At 35.9% G+C, this 17,188-nt stretch overlaps 4 protein-coding genes across 4 annotated transcripts in view; all 4 read left to right on the top strand.

Moving 5' to 3' along the window:
- Positions 1-3,965, top strand: part of LOC121429501 — a 33,185-nt gene extending 29,220 nt beyond the window's left edge. The window contains exons 20-22 of the mRNA XM_041626555.1: positions 356-613; positions 1,676-1,771; positions 2,370-3,965. Coding sequence (XP_041482489.1) covers positions 356-613; positions 1,676-1,771; positions 2,370-2,611 — 596 coding nt within the window. The 3' untranslated portion in view covers positions 2,612-3,965. The remainder of the gene's footprint in view (positions 1-355; positions 614-1,675; positions 1,772-2,369) is intronic.
- A 4,631-nt stretch (positions 3,966-8,596) lies between these two features.
- On the top strand, positions 8,597-9,517 carry LOC121430186. Its single transcript, XM_041627464.1, has 2 exons — positions 8,597-8,723; positions 9,038-9,517. The coding sequence occupies exons 1-2, from the start codon at positions 8,721-8,723 to the stop codon at positions 9,515-9,517; spliced, it is 483 nt and encodes a 160-aa protein (XP_041483398.1). The 5' UTR covers positions 8,597-8,720.
- A 1,827-nt stretch (positions 9,518-11,344) lies between these two features.
- On the top strand, positions 11,345-12,201 carry LOC121430185. Its single transcript, XM_041627463.1, has 2 exons — positions 11,345-11,413; positions 11,722-12,201. The coding sequence occupies exons 1-2, from the start codon at positions 11,411-11,413 to the stop codon at positions 12,199-12,201; spliced, it is 483 nt and encodes a 160-aa protein (XP_041483397.1). The 5' UTR covers positions 11,345-11,410.
- A 1,896-nt stretch (positions 12,202-14,097) lies between these two features.
- On the top strand, positions 14,098-14,938 carry LOC121430184 (B3 domain-containing protein At5g60142-like). The gene is made up of 2 exons (XM_041627462.1): positions 14,098-14,140; positions 14,459-14,938. Exons 1-2 carry the CDS (start codon positions 14,138-14,140, stop codon positions 14,936-14,938), a joined length of 483 nt encoding a protein of 160 aa, XP_041483396.1. The 5' UTR covers positions 14,098-14,137.
- Positions 14,939-17,188: the final 2,250 nt, after the last annotated feature.

The raw sequence follows: 17,188 nt of genomic DNA, 5'->3' as shown, positions 1-17,188 counted from the left end.
TGGGGTCCCCTTATATGGATTCTTCATTGTTATTGTTACTTATAATTTTAAACAATATCTGTTCTATGATCATGCTGCTTTATTTCACACTGACATGTAAACATTTTAAATTTTTGTTTGATGGGGAATTGATAAATACTTATACTTAATACAGATTGACAAGATCATTATCACTATTCATTAAACAATGCATCTATTTATTTTTCTATAAGGAAAAGTGTAAACACCTTTGATCCAAGTTCATTAAAATAGATAAAGTTTTTCAAAAAATGGTTTGCATTTAGCTAACATACATACTGCCTCTGTGTACACTTCACAAGTTTTTTCTCTAACTTGTATTGTTCTCAATATGCAGATAACACAAAGATCCTTCTAGGAAACAAGTGCTTTGAAACGATTAAGGCCGTCGAGCTCCTAGCCTCTTGTCAAGGCTGGGAGTGGACAAACAACAAGCTCATCATTGAAAAACTTTGGCCTGTTCTAAAAGACTGGAGCAAGAGTCTATCCAAGGGCAGTGCTGAGAAGAAAGAGGATGGAACACCTGGTGAAGGGAGTCTAGCAGGGCAATCAATGACTTCTTTGGCCAGTGCTTGTGCTGTAATGAAAGTTATTGGTAAGTTTATAGCAATGGAATTCTTGTATTTCTCATTCTCTAAGATGCATGCATGTGTTTGATATTCATCCACCACATATTGGATGAAGATGTTTTCCTCCAACAAATGTTTCTTTGCTTAGTCATTCTTAAACATGAATGATTATGTTGAAAATGTCTCTATTGTATTACATCTTTTCTGTTCAGTCGTTTGTTTACAATGAATAAAAGAATTGATAAATAATGTACATATTATAGATTATTGAATAAAAATGATACAGTACATGCACATGTAAGTTAAATTTTGCCTATGAATTCAAAGCTGTTTCATCCGGCTGATCAAAAGCAACTTTGGCAAATTTGTCTGTATATGATATAATTGTTATTTTGGAAATTCTTGAACTTAAAAATTGTTACTTTTGTATGTACACTAGTCAATGTTGGTAGAATTTACTATTTCAAATAAATAATACATGTATGAAAAGTGCACACTTATGAAGTCACTCATTCATGTCATCCCAGAGATTAGTCGACAACAGCATACTCAACACCATACATAAATCACAGCGGTTCTCCTTCAAAGTGATTACAATTATCAAGTTAACACTAAATTTTCCTGGGATCCTGGGATCTTACTCTTAGTCCTACTGATTAATTCACCCCCCCCCCCTCTATGCCCTGAATCCATTTTTTTTTCAGTTAAAAATATCTTTGTATTGTGGATTGTTAAGTTTTCATTCACAGCCCATACTATCTTGTTGGTCTTAGGAATTATTAATAATAATAATGATAATAATAATAATAACAATAATAATAACAATAATAATCTGCTTTTATATAGCACTTAATACATTGGAACGACGTGTCTAAGTGCTTTACAGATATATTATTACCCCGGTCATCCGATTCAATCAGTCATTCCCGCACACAATGTGTGCACATCCTGCACTCCCTGGGGAGTATTGGTGGTTGACCTACAAGCTTCTCATGAATAATGAACATTGATGTTGCTGTATTCATTGTAAAATCATGAGTAATAAAATCTTGATTTACCACCCCCCTCCCCAATTTCTTGTATTCCAGGCAATGTTGGTCAGATTGGTCTATCAATCAACACCCAGTCTGTTGAACAGCTTCTCAAGATGTTGATAGCCGTGTTAAAGCAGCCATCGGAAACCAGTAAGTCAAGTTGTAGCTCACATTTTATTATAATAATAATAATAACGCTATATTTTCCCAGGTAGCCACTTCAGTTCTGCAAACTGTTCTCCCAGCAGATCCTGCTATTATTATTACCTGGCGAAGCTAGGCTACCTAATCAGGTGCACACAGCTTTTTTGAGGAATTACTTCCTGCGGGTAGCCATTTACCTCACCTGGGTCGATTATCAATCATGGACCTAAGATATTATGGTGGATATGATGGGAATGGTATTTGCCTAAACTTTGATGCTTTCCCTCAACCTTGGTATGAAGGGGGGGGGGGCACAATATGGAATTTCGATTTGCATACATATTTACTAGTGAACATGACTACGTCATAATATCTGGCTTTAGTGACCACCTGTATAGAAGGACTACCCATCTATATAGGCAACAAATTTGCTATCCTTTGAATAGAATTCTCTGATGAAATGTGTAGTAAAGGAATCTGTGGGAAAGACCACTTGCGCATAGAGACCACTCTTCTTATCTACATTTATGTGGGGTTTATCTTCAGGTTTCAGTGTTTATTCTTTTTCTGATTTGGTTGTAATCTTGTTCTCGTGATTATTTAGTCCCGTGGCCTATGCAGCTCTACACAGCTCAGTCTATCTATGACCTATCACCAAGTCAGCAGGAGGTTGCATCCCAGGTGCTTCGTCAGTGGGTCGCCAAGGCCGTCAACGCTGTCCCAGAGAAACTAGCAGATCGCATCAACAACCTCGGTAGAAAACTACAGAGTCCAGACAACGAAGGTCAACGTAACGTTGATGAAGGTCAAGAAGACAAAGAGTCGGTCAGTGAAGAGATGAAATGAAAATGATTGAATCTTCATGACAAATTGAGAATGAAATCTGCAAACTTGGTGGAAAACGGACGAGTTCAGATGACTTGGATCAACCATGGTCCGGCACGAAATGAAGAGAAAGGTTCACTTCATGAAGAGGTTAAATGAAATTGGATGAACATGGCAAAATCAGTATTACCAACCCTTGTAGAAAACTACAGAGTTGAGATGATGTTGGTTGACGAGAGGTATTAGAAAGGTCAAGAAGAGGATTAGGTGGTGAAGAAATATTAAGTATCTTCTATAACATCCTGGGTCCCTTAACACAAAGCTTAGTAGTCATCGTAGGTTGTAAGATTGCATTGACTACTTTGTGTAATTAGTCGCAAAAAGCAAGCCAACGATTAATTGCCAACCTTTGTGTTGCATGCCCCTGGTGAGATTCAAGAAGTCCAGGTAGTCATTAATGAATGATACTGGGCTGTATTGGTGCTATATATAAATGTTTCATATTACTTTTGCAGTTGAAAAGATTGATGGTGTCTCGCAAATACGAATTATGGATGTGCCAAGAAAGAAAAAAAAATATGTAGAAATATTACCGAATTGATGGTGAGTGGATTTGTGAAAAAAAAATCATGTGATTTTCAGAAAATAAACTTCTTTGTAGTAGTGGCATAAATAAAAGATTTATACTTAGACATCTTTTTTTTTTAGCATTCACAACACCATGCCAACATGCAATTTTTGTATTACATTTTGACATACATGCAGGACAGATCATTCATTGTAATTGTGTTAAAAGAACTTCAGACCAGGGTCTACATGTTGCAGGTGATTCATGAATGACACTTTGATTTCCCTTTTTAGAGAAAATATCTGATTCTCTGGCTGTCTTATTTTCTAATTTCTTATGACTAAATACTTTATGGATCGTTATTAAAAGCTTAGCATTTACAAGTAAATTTTAGGTCCTTAGATCAATGTTAATGCATGCAATTGATTTGCTGGTGTTCTTGTCGTAGGAGGTATTCATTGATTTTCTTCATATAGAACTGATCTGCCAATTGTAAAGTTGTAATCAAATACAAATAAGTTTCTAGCAATGTCCTGTAAGGTATTGTTTTGTTCGCATACTTAAAAATACATATATTTTATCAAGACACTGATGAATAATCTAAAGCACATCATTTATTGGTATAACATGTTCAGATATGAATGGATTGGATTATGATGATGGTTTATTGTTGGTGTTGTAGTTCGATTAATTTAGGTGTGTGTTGATGTTGAAGCAAAGATATCCAATTTTCGCAAATTTGAATGCATTTTACAGTTAAAACTTTTAGGCCTAAATTGGGGTAGGCGTGGTCATATTGACTCCAAATGAAACTCGTTCTCAATTAGCCCACTTGAAATCGGATTGATCAACTTCTTATAGTGCATGCTTGGTTTTCTACATCAGTTTACTGCAAGCAAAAAAGATTATTTATTTATTTATTAATTAATTTATTTATTTAATTTTTATTAATTCTTTTATTTTTTTATTTTACTATTATTCTTTTTTTTTTTTTTTGGGGGGGGGTGTCACAGCTTACTACCTTTAACATTGTGATGAATGGGGATTTCTAGTGTTCCCCTTTTTTTTTAGTTTCCAGGGCTCTTCTGAGAATTCTGGGGGCTAAATCGTCCTGCCCCCATTTAATTTTTTTCCCTGGCTTACTGGTGGTTTTATTCATAAATGATGTTTTTTTCAACCATTGGCCATCAGTGTAATTATTGTTTCAATAGGTGATTCCACAGAATATGTATGTCCCATCTTTTCCATTCATTAATGTGTGCCAAAGAACTTTTACACACTAACCAAACACCCATTTAATCGTTTATAAAATGTAATGATATTGTCTTTTTATGATGTGAGTTGTAATTGTTCATTTATGTGTACAAGTAAAATATTGAAACATCATTTTCCGGAAAGAAAGTAATTTGATGACAGCTATTAACAAATTTACATACTGATGAAGTATGTATGTTGAAGTTTTTCATAAAATGAGGAAATCTGTCAAATTTTAAAGTTTTTGTGACAAGTATTTAATTCAGAAGGATCCTGTTTGTTTGTGAGTGCCTTGCTCAAAGTGGTTAGTATTTCAAAATCAAGATATACTTGGCAACAGTGATTGCTTGCCAAAGTTGCACAAAAATTGATATAAAGTGTATTTTTATATAAATCATGGAAACTGATGTTCTTATTTATTTATGGTGATTGATTGATTGATTTAATAATGATGGTATTTGATAAGGTTACAAAACCCTGATATGCATTATTTGATTTTTTTTATTGGAAGAAAAGCAGAAGGATAAAGTGATATCTCTTTCAAAGTTTTTTTCTCTAATGTAAAAAGTAGATTGAACAATTTACAGAGCACTTCATCACTGTTAACATTTTGGCAGTTAAACTGTGATTTTGTAGAAGTCATATTATGAAAAAGCCTCAACTTTTTGGTAACGGAGAACGTAAAAGAGCTGTGATGTGGTCGTTTTGACTCTCGCCTTGTAATCGAGTGGGTCGTTTGTTTAAATCCCACTACGGCCTAAGATCCTTTTGTAATCCGTTAAACCACACACCATGTAGGGGCTAATTGGGCAAATGGAAGGATGTGAGAGTAATTGGAGCTTGTCCAGTATTGTGTGGACCTTAATGGCGACTGGCTGGAATACTCCCCAGGGAGTGGAAGATGGGTATGCTTTGTAATATGCAAGAAAGACTTGTTGAATCTGATATTACCAAGGACTGCTTTAATAATAAATCTGTATTATGCTTAGATAAGTACAATTTTATCATTAATCACCTTAGAAATAACCAGATTATTTTTATTATGAAGGATCATTAAAGGTCAAGTCCACCCCAGAAAAATGTTGATTTGAATAGAAAGAGAAAGATTCAATAACTTAAGCACAACGCTGAAAATTTCCTCAAAATCGGATGTAAAATTAGAAAGTTATGAGATTTTAAATTTTTGCTTATTTTTCACGAAACAGTTTGATGCTCGACTTGGTAATATGCAAATGAAAGAGTCATTGATGACCCCCACTCACTTTTTCTTTTGTATTTTATTGTTTGAATTATACAATATTTCAATTTTTACAGATTTGACATGAATGGCCGACTTGACTGAACCGTCTGAACGACAAAATGTTAAAACAATCAATTCCCATGGGAAAATAAAACTTTGTTTCACATGACAATGAGGAGAAAATTAAAATATTTTATTTATTGAAAATCAAAATAAATAGTGGATGATGTCATCAGTTCCCTCATTTGCATACCAACCGTGATGTGCAAATAACTTATGTGAAAATAAGCGAAACTTTAAATTGCATAACTTCCTTATATTTTGACATCCGACTTTCATGAAATTTACAGTGTTATGCTTGTTGGATTTTTCTCCTTTTATTCGAATCAACTTTTTGCTGGGGTGGACTTGTCCTTTAAAAATGAGAAAATAATAGATTCTGATGTTATATGGGATGAAGAGTGACCCTATACATTTATATGGGACAATGTGTAATTATATAGTTGAACTAATTTACCACATAATGTGGGCTATTATATTACTTAGCCACTCACTTAACCACATATTTTATGTGTGTATTGTTTTTGTTGTTCTTTGGGGAAAAGAGAGAAAAATAAGAATAATGAAAAGAAAAAAGAACTTATTCTTTGTTGATATATATACAAATGATTGAAGGAAAGAAAAACAAATCTTCAAAGGAATGAATGCCTATTTTCATTGTTTCGTTGGAATAACCTGCTGAAGCTGTTCATGCATTTCACATCATTATTTTGATGAAACTTGTTCTTTGTAGATTATTTTTTATGTTTTCTGTGATTTCCACTTCGTTAATTTCATATTAAGGGAGATTTAAATTTCCCCACTATGTCTCACAAATTGTTGAGAATAAGATTGTCATACAGTACATGTAATATGTTTTTTTTTTTTAATTAAGCTATTTTACCGTACTTGTATACTTTTACAATGCTTATTCATTGTGTTGCTGACTGCACTAGCGTTGATTGGAATATTGAAACTATTGTTCTTTATTGACTGTATATTGTAAAGGAGTTTACAAAATTCCTCTACAAAAGCTGTTATATATTTTGCAAGGGCATATCGTCATTAAAACATTGTGCAATTAAAGACATTGCTGATAAAGGGAACCATTTCTGTGCGCTGGTTTATGTATGGTATGGTGTGTGTTTATCGAGTAAAAGTGAAAATGTTGTAGGTATCCTGTAGTTTGCAAGCACAGACCCTTATTTGACACTTCAACCAATAACAGGTCTAGAATGAAGACTAGATGCCAAAGGCTCTGACTGTGTTAGCCACAGTACATTGTGAATCTAGTCTCACTACTTCAGACGCTGCATTATACACTATACAAATTGCGAAAAGCCATGGGTCTGTGCCCAAAGTCTAAGCAGACGCTGTAGCTATTGTCTGTGCATTTACGAGTCTGATACAGCAAGACTATTGTCATTCCTATTCGGCATAAAGGGGAAGTTAACCCTGATTAAAAGTTTATTGAAAAATAGCAGAAAAGATAACAAAAAATATTGCTGAAGGTTTGAGAAAAATCCAAAGAATAAGAGATATTAACATTTTATATTATTTGATTTGTGACGTCATATGCAAACAGTTTTTCTGCATTATTGTATGGTAAAAAATCAATGAAATGTCATTTTCTCAGAAAATTGAAAATGGTTTTTACTGTACTTTTAGTATATTAATAGATAAATCATTTTACACCGTTTCTAAAACGAAAACAATAATAAGTCGTCATGAACCAACTAAAAATATAAATGTATGCATTTTATATTACATGATATAATTATGTGGCAGTTGCTCGTTAATGACGTAGCAAATTCAAAATTTAAATTCTAATAAATTACTCAATCTTTTTTTTTTCTCAAACCTCCAATATTTTTAAATTATTTTTTGTGCTTATTTTACAACAAATTTTTCTTCAGTTTGAACTTTCCCTTAAAGAAGTGCCACAGTCATACTGCCCAAACTGAGTGCAAATCATCAAAAGATCTTTTTTACACTATTCATTGACATTTGCTTTGAGTTCAAGTAAACTGGTATGTCTACAGCATAAAGCGATGCGTCTGTTTTGGCGAGACTACCAAAAGTGACATTTTAAAACATGAAAAAAATATGCTGCTGTTTATAAAAAGAACAGATATTCACATTTGTGGTGTACGTAGTTATTATGAAAGTTTAGTTTTATCCCCGCTGATCCTTTCCTCACAAATTTTGATATCTAAGAGTGCTCTAAATTCTCGCACCATCCTATGTCAAAATGTTTTGTCTTCTGTTCATTTGTTGACATGGTTTCGGGGATTTCTGACTTCTCCCGACATAGCCAGTCTATTCAAAATCATCATAGAAGTAAAACACTGAAATTCACGATCCCTGTCATTCCTCCAATCACAAAACATTTTCCAAAGTTTTACGCGCACTGACTTACGTAACAATGCCCTCCAGCAATATTGCGCAACAACACAAACTTTTGACCAATGAAGGGACGCGATAATAACACTACTTTTTTAACATCATACGTAACAAAGAAACTGGCAAGTTTACGTTGACATTAGCAACCTAAACGGTTCATTCTTTAAGAATTCTCCTTGCGATCAAGACGTTTGCTTTGCTCCTGTCTTTAGATCTCTCAAAGAGAATGGCTAACCGATCTTCACGTATGCGAAGATATTTCTCCCGACTTCGAAAGAGACTGGGAAAGAATTTGACAAAATTGTGCTGTTTCCTCCAAGGTATGGATAATATTATTCATCAGGATCCCATCCCAAACGCACATGACATGGAAACAAAAATTATTGTTAGCTCAATTTAAAGATAATTCTAAAAATATATATATGTCATAAAATTCAGATTTCGAAACGAAGTGCAATTTTTCTGCTATTGCTCGAAATAATGTACCAATGTCTGAGCTTAATATAAATATTAGTGCTATAAATTAACTTTTATTCAAGTTTAACAAAAATCTACCTTTGTTTACAGATACCGAGGATGACAGCGATGGCTTTCGAAAGAATGCTTTGACAACAGAGGCCCTCAAAATGGTAAGCCATGCACTGTTGCCAAAATAACTATTTCAATTCTATTCTCTGTAACAAAAGACAACCTTCTTCTTCTGTTGATTTCCTCCAGTCCTGGAGAACCGCGAGATCCAGTGGATACGCAAAAAAAGTGGTTTGATAATTATGTGATTAACCAGACTATGAGAATATTATGAAAATTACTTTTTCTTAAAAAGTATAGACCTAAATTTGACTCTGGGAATTTCAATTTCCTCCTTAATTATCTCTCCTTGATTTTCAAAGTACTCTTTCATAAATTTGATATATATTTTTTAATGTTTTTGATTGCTACACAGTTCCACTCTACAAATATCAGTGATGATTACAGCGACACGACATCCGTGTGGAGCTCGGAAGATGGCTTACAAAGTACCTTGTACTATCCGGTGAACACCAAGCAAATCGATAACGACGACGACAGCGTCGACGGCTTTTATCAGTCCAACCATGAAGTATCGATTGAGGGTGATAACGAATCGCTGCTATCAGATACCACATCGAGTCTTCTAAGATTCATGGATGAAATGGACAACGATAGCATTACAGATGTATCCAGCATCGCCAGCGATGACGATGAGGACACGTTCACAACTGTCAGCGATTTAACAGACTATTATACTGATGATCACTCCGATGACGACAACAGTGACGTCATGCCTGAAATATCACTGTCAAAAGTCGAATTCGGGGTTATGGACAATACTTTATCCGCTGCAACTATCTTCCTCAATGAAATAATTGCTGAGGTCGCTTCCCAACTGAACTTGAAGTACTGAACTTCAAACCACTCAATCCCTTTATTCTTTCAAATAAAACCATCCGGGAATTCTATTATATAGGTTTTATTTTCTTATCGACTATTTATGTTATTGCTGTGAACACTTGAGTAACAATGAAAACAAGAGAAAGTGATAGGCTTAACGCTTGGGAGGTGTTGACTATTTTATCAATTTCCTTTGAAAATTATTGGCAGAACTGTATGTAAGAAAATAGGAAGGGGACTGCAAAAGAGTTAGATAGAGAGGGACGAAGATAGAAAGTGAATTCAAAGAAGAGCCGGGGAGGGGAAAAGAAAGAGAGAACGACAGAGAGGGGGGAGATAGGGGTACACACACAAAGAGAAAAGGAGTGAAAGAGGGATATAACGGATAGTTAGGAGATGGGTAGTAATTATATCATCAGAGGCATTAAGATAAGATATAATGCTACACTTTTCCCCTCGAACTATCCGGGGGGGGGGGACGCGTCCCCCTACCATTTCGAAGGGTGGGGGACACAATATCAAATGCCCCTACTATTTGTGGTCTTTTTGGATGGAAAAAATTACCTCATTAAAAAATGACGAAAGTACCTTCCATTTTGGGTGATGACCTTTTTTTCTTTTTCTTTCTTTCTTTTTTTTTTTTGCTTGTCAAATTTATTTTGGAAGAACGAATTGACGTTATATTTTGGGTGATAATTTTTTTGCTTAGTTTTCGCTGATCAATTATTTTTCAGAGGGAAATCTTGGATCCGCTCCTGGTCCCCCTACCTTTGTGGATAAATTTCTGCCCATGGGGTTCACTTTAGAACGAACTATAAATAACGCCCTCTCAAAATTTGTAAGCCTCCTTCCAAAATGAATGGTCCCTCGTCTCAATCTGGGAGGAATGTGGTTTGGGACCAGATTAGCTGGTGTGTCTACAACATTAAGCGATGCGTCTGTTTCGGCGAGACTACCAAAAGTGGCTGTTATTGCTGCTGTTCATAAAATGTCAAAGAGAACAGATCTTTACATTTGTGGTGTACGTAGTTATTATGAATGTCTAGTTTTATCCCCGCTGATCCTTTCCTCACAAATTTTGATATCTAAGGGTGCTCTAAATTCTCGCACCATCCTATGTCAAAATGTTTTGTCTTCTGTTCATTTGTTGACATGGTTTCGGGGATTTCTTACTTCTCCCGACGACATAGCCAGTCTATTCAAAATCATCAAAGAAGTAAAATACTGAAATTCACGATCCCTGTCATTCCTCCAATCACAAAACATTTTCCAAAGTTTTACGCGCACTGACTTACGTAACAATGCCCTCCAGCAATATTGCGCAACAACACAAACTTTTGACCAATGAAGGGACGCGATAATAACACTACTTTTTTAACATCATACGTAACAAAGAAACTGGCAAGTTTCCGTTGACATTAGCAACCTAAACGATTCATTCTTTAAGAATTCTCCTTGCGATCAAGACGTTTGCTTTGCTCCTGTCTTTAGATCTCTCAAAGAGAATGGCTAACCGATCTTCACGTATGCGAAGATATTTCTCCCGACTTCGAAAGAGACTGGGAAAGAATTTGACAAAATTGTGCTGTTTCCTCCAAGGTATGGATAATATTATTCATCAGGATCCCATCCCAAACGCACATGACATGGAAACAAAAATTATTGTTAGCTCAATTTAAAGATAATTCTAAAAATATATATATGTCATAAAATTCAGATTTCGAAAACGAAGTGCAATTTTTCTGCTATTGCTCGAAATAAAGTACCAATGTCTGAGTTTAATATAAATATTAGTGCTATAAATTAACTTTTATTCAAGTTTAACAAAAATCTACCTTTGTTTACAGATACCGAGGATGACAGCGATGGCTTTCGAAAGAATGCTTTGACAACAGAGGCCCTCAAAATGGTAAGCCATGCACTGTTGCCAAAATAACTATTTCAATTCTATTCTCTGTAACAAAAGACAACCTTCTTCTTCTGTTGATTTCCTCCAGTCCTGGAGAACCGCGAGATCCAGTGGATACGCAAAAAAAGTGGTTTGATAATTATGTGATAAACCAGACTATGAGAATATTATGAAAATTACTTTTTCTTAAAAAGTATAGACCTAAATTTGACTCTGGGAATTTCCTCCTTAATTATCTCTCGTTGATTTTCAAAGTACTCTTTCATAAATTTGATATATATTTTTTAATGTTTTTGATTGCTACACAGTTCCACTCTACAAATATCAGTGATGATTACAGCGACACGACATCCGTGTGGAGCTCGGAAGATGGCTTACAAAGTACCTTGTACTATCCGGTGAACACCAAGCAAATCGATAACGACGACGACAGCGTCGACGGCTTTTATCAGTCCAACCATGAAGTATCGATTGAGGGTGATAACGAATCGCTGCTATCAGATACCACATCGAGTCTTCTAAGATTCATGGATGAAATGGACAATGATAGCATTACAGATGTATCCAGCATCGCCAGCGATGACGATGAGGACACGTTCACAACTGTCAGCGATTTAACAGACTATTATACTGATGATCACTCCGATGACGACAACAGTGACGTCATGCCTGAAATATCACTGTCAAAAGTCGAATTCGGGGTTATGGACAATACTTTATCCGCTGCAACTATCTTCCTCAATGAAATAATTGCTGAGGTCGCTTCCCAACTGAACTTGAAGTACTGAACTTCAAACCACTCAATCCCTTTATTCTTTCAAATAAAACCATCCGGGAATTCTAGAGGTTTTATTTTCTTATCGACTATTTATGTTATTGCTGTGAACACTTGAGTAACAATGAAAACAAGAGAAAGTGATAGGCTTAACGCTTGGGAGGTGTTGACTATTTTATCAATTTCCTTTGAAAATTATTGGCAGAACTGTATGGAAGAAAATAGGAAGGGGACTGCAAAAGAGTTAGATAGAGAGGGACGAAGATAGAAAGTGAATTCAAAGAAGAGCCGGGGAGGGGAAAAGAAAGAGAGAACGACAGAGAGGGGGGGGGGGAGATAGGGGTACACACACAAAGAGAAAAGGAGTGAAAGAGGGATATAACGGATAGTTAGGAGATGGGTAGTAATTATATCATCAGAGGCATTAAGATAAGATGTAATGCTACACTTTTCCCCTCGAACTATCCGGGGGGGGGACGCGTCCCCCTACCATTTCGAAGGGTGGGGGACACAATATCAAATCCTACCATTTGGAAGGGTGGGGGACACAATATCAAATGCCCCTACTATTTGTGGTCTTTTTGGATGGAAAAAATTCCTCATTAAAAATGACGAAAGTACCTTCCATTTTGGGTGATGACCTTTTTTTCTTTTCCTTTCTTTTTTTTTTTGCTTGTCAAATTTATTTTGGACGAACGAATTGACGTTATATTTTGGGTGATAATTTTTTGTTTGTTTAGTTTTTGCTTATCAATTATTTTTCAGAGGGAAATCTTGGATCCGCTCCTGGTCCCCCTACCTTTGTGGATAAATTTCTGCCCATGGGGTTCACTTTAGAACGAACTATAAATAACGCCCTCTCAAAATTTGTAAGCCTCCTTCCAAAATGAATGGTCCCTCGTCTCAATCTGGGAGGAATGTGGTTTGGGACCAAATTAGCTGGTGTGTCTACAACATTAAGCGATTCGTCTGTTTCGGCGAAACTACCAAAAGTGGCTGTTAAAAACATTTTAAAAATTGCTACTGTTCATAAAATGTCAAAGAGAACAGATCTTCGTATTTGTGGTCTACGTATTTATTATGAATGTTTAGTTTTAGCTCCGCTGATCTTTTCCTAAAAAAAATTGATATCTAAGAGTGCTCTAAATTCTCGCACCATCCTATGTCAACATGTTTTGTCTTCTGTTCATTTGTTGACATGGTTTCGGGGATTTCTGATTTCTCCCGACATAGCCAGTCTATTCAAAATCATCATAGAAGTAAAACACTGAAATTCACGATCCCTGTCATTCCTCCAATCACAAAACATTTTCCAAAGTTTTACGCGCACTGACTTACGTAACAATGCCCTCCAGCAATATTGCGCAACAACACAAACTTTTGACCAATGAAGGGACGCGATAATAACACTACTTTTTCAACATCATACGTAACAAAGAAACTGGCAAGTTTCCGTTGACATTAGCAACCTAAACGGTTCATTCTTTAAGAATTCTCCTTGCGATCAAGACGTTTGCTTTGCTCCTGTCTTTAGATCTCTCAAAGAGAATGGCTAACCGATCTTCACGTATGCGAAGATATTTCTCCCGACTTCGAAAGAGAATGGGAAAGAATTTGACAAAATTGTGCTGTTTCCTCCAAGGTATGGATAATATTATTCATCAGGATCCCATCCCAAACGCACATGACATGGAAACAAAAATTATTGTTAGCTCAATTTAAAGATAATTCTAAAAATATATACATGTCATAAAATTCAGATTTCGAAAACGAAGTGCAATTTTTCTGCTATTGCTCGAAATAAAGTACCAATGTCTGAGTTTAATATAAATATTAGTGCTATAAATTAACTTTTATTCAAGTTTAACAAAAATCTACCTTTGTTTACAGTTACCGATGATGACAGCGATGGCTTTCGAAAGAATGCTTTGACAACAGAGGCCCTCAAAATGGTAAGCCATGCACTGTTGCCAAAATAACTATTTCAATTCTATTCTCTGTAACAAATGGCAACCTACTTCTTCTTCTTCTGTTGATTTCCTCCAGTCCTGGAGAACTGCGAGATCCAGTGGATACGCAAAAAAGTGGTTTGATAAATATGTGTTAAACCAGACTATGAGAATATTATGAAAATTACCTTTTCTTAAAAAGTATAGACCTAAATTTGACTCTGGGAATTTTCTCCTTAATTATCTCTCGCTGATTTTCAAAGTACTCTTTCATAAATTTAATATTATATATATTTTTAAATGTTTTTGATTGCTACACAGTTCCACTCTACAAATATCAGTGATGATTACAGCGACACGACATCCGTGTGGAGCTCGGAAGATGGCTTACAAAGTACCTTGTACTATCCGGTGAACACCAAGCAAATCGATAACGACGACGACAGCGTCGACGGCTTTTATCAGTCCAACCATGAAGTATCGATTGAGGGTGATGACGAATCGCTGCTATCAGATACCACATCGAGTCTTCTAAGATTCATGGATGAAATGGACAATGATAGCATTACAGATGTATCCAGCATCGCCAGCGATGACGATGAGGACACGTTCACAACTGTCAGCGATTTAACAGACTATTATACTGATGATCACTCCGATGACGACCACAGTGACGTGATGCCTGAAATATCGCTGTCAAAATTCGAATTCGGGGTTATGGACAATACTTTATCCGCTGCAACTATCTTCCTCAATAAAATAATTGCTGAGGTCGCTTCCCAACTGAACTTGAAGTACTGAACTTCAAACCACTCAATCCCTTTATTCTTTCAAATAAAACCTCGGGAATTCTATAGGTTTTATTTTCTTATCGACTATTTATGTTATTGCTGTGAACACTTGAGTAACAATGAAAACAAGAGAAAGTGATAGGCTTAACGCTTGGGATGTGTTGACTATTTTATCAATTTCCATTGAAAATTATTGGCAGAACTGTATGTAATGGCGCTGTCACACCTTGGCGTTTTAGACAGCGTATGCCCGACGTATCAAAATTTCGATACGCTGCCGCGCGCTATGCGTAAGTTAGGCTATCGTAGGGCATAAGTTGTGTACGCCAGCAAAACGCTAAGCATTCGTTGGAATACGTTACTTATAAGTTAACGAAGCGTTCGATATAAGTTACTAATACGTTATGTATACGTCCAACTCGTTATGATTACGCTAAGTATACACCCAGAGTTGAAAAAAAAATCATAGTTCAGCGTATGCCGACGTTTTAGAGAAATTTTGATACGTCGGGCATACGCTGTCTAAAACGCCAAGGTGTGACACCACCTTTAGTAAATAGGTAGGGGACTGCAAAAGAGTTAGATAGAGAGGGACGAAGATAGAAAGTGAATTCAAAGAAGAGCCGGGGAGGGGAAAAGAAAGAGAGACCGACACGGAGAGGGGGGAGGGGGTCGAAAGAGAGAGAGTGGCACACACACACACATAAAGAGATAATGAGTGAAAGACAGATAATACGGACATTTAGGAGATGGGTAATAATTATCATCAGATGCATTAAGACAAGATATAATGCTACGCCTCAGAACTTAAAGGGGAATGAACTCTTTGGAACAAATAGGCTTGTGTAGAAACAGAAAAATCAAAGAATAAGAATAAAGAAAGTTTGAGAAAAATCGGACAAATAATGATAAAGTTATGAGCATTTGAATATTGCAATCACTAATGCTATGGAGATCCTCACATTGGCAATGCGACAAGGATGTGTGATGTCACTGATGAACAACTTTCCCTTTGGTGGACTATAAAATACCCTCAAAATGTCTCTTTTTGCTTTTTCTTATGATGATACAAACTCTCTATCCATGATGTATTCTTAAAAAATATTTATTACATGCCCTCATGTAGAAAGAACACATGATCTATGGATAGATGTGATAAAAGAGGCAATTCAAGTGAAATATATACTAAAGTAATGGGTAGAGTTGTTCACAAGTGACATCACACATCTTTGTCGCATTGCCAATTTGCTATCTCCATAGCATTAGTGATCGCAATATTCAAATGCTCATAACTTTCTCATTATTTGTCCGATTTTTCTCAGACTTTCATTGATCTGTTTCTTTGATTTTTCTGTTTTCACACAAGCTATCTTGTTCGAATGGTTTCATTCTCCTTTAATATCACACATCGTTAATTTTGTGTGATTGTTGGAAATGACGAGGTTCAGCAAGATGCTGCACTCTAAATAACGCGAAAAAGCTGACCTGCTGTGGGTCATAATCACACTCCACTCAGAATGAGACGAGGGACTAGTCGTTGGAGTGGGTTTTACATCTGCATTAAAGTTCCTTCTGGAGTGAACATGTCTTAAAATGTATACTGTTCAGTGCACGGGCGAAAATTCCAGGTGAGACGCGCCCCCCTACCATTCGAGGGGGGGACACAATATCAAATGTCCCCCTTCTATTTGTGGTCTTTTTTATGAAAAAAAATACAAATGACCTTTTTATTTATTTATTATTATTATTTTTTTTTTTTTTTGCTTGTCAAATTTTATTTTGGACGAACAAAATAACGTTACATTTTGGTGATAATCTTTTTTTAGGTGTTTTGTTTTTGCTTATTCAATTTTTTTTTCAGGGGGAAATCCCCCAAAGTTCAGGGAATATTTGCCAAGAGAATCGCTTTGTTTCCAATACTTGTTTAGGATAGGGTCTCACACGCCAATACTTGTTAAGGGGTGCATTTTCAGAATATGAAAATTACGTGTTTAGGGTGCTTTTCGAGACCCCATGGTCGCGCATGGTATCCACTCGTGAATGGAAGTGGCCCCGGGGGAAATCCTGGGTCCGCCCTTGGCCCCCTGTCTCTGGGGAGAAATTTCCGCCCATGGGGTTCACTTTAGAAGGAGTTATATCGTCTTTTGCTTAAATGGACCTGTACCAATGATAAAATGTAGAATAATCTTCAGGATATTACAAATGTATAATTTTACAGGATTTTTTTTTCTAAGTGTAAACTTTTTTTGAAACGCACTGT

Source organism: Lytechinus variegatus, chromosome 16 (genome assembly GCF_018143015.1).
Source record: "Lytechinus variegatus isolate NC3 chromosome 16, Lvar_3.0, whole genome shotgun sequence".
NCBI lineage: Eukaryota > Metazoa > Echinodermata > Echinoidea > Temnopleuroida > Toxopneustidae > Lytechinus > Lytechinus variegatus.
The sequence above is the reverse complement of the archived record's forward strand: the minus strand, read 5'-3'. Positions and strand labels throughout refer to the sequence as shown.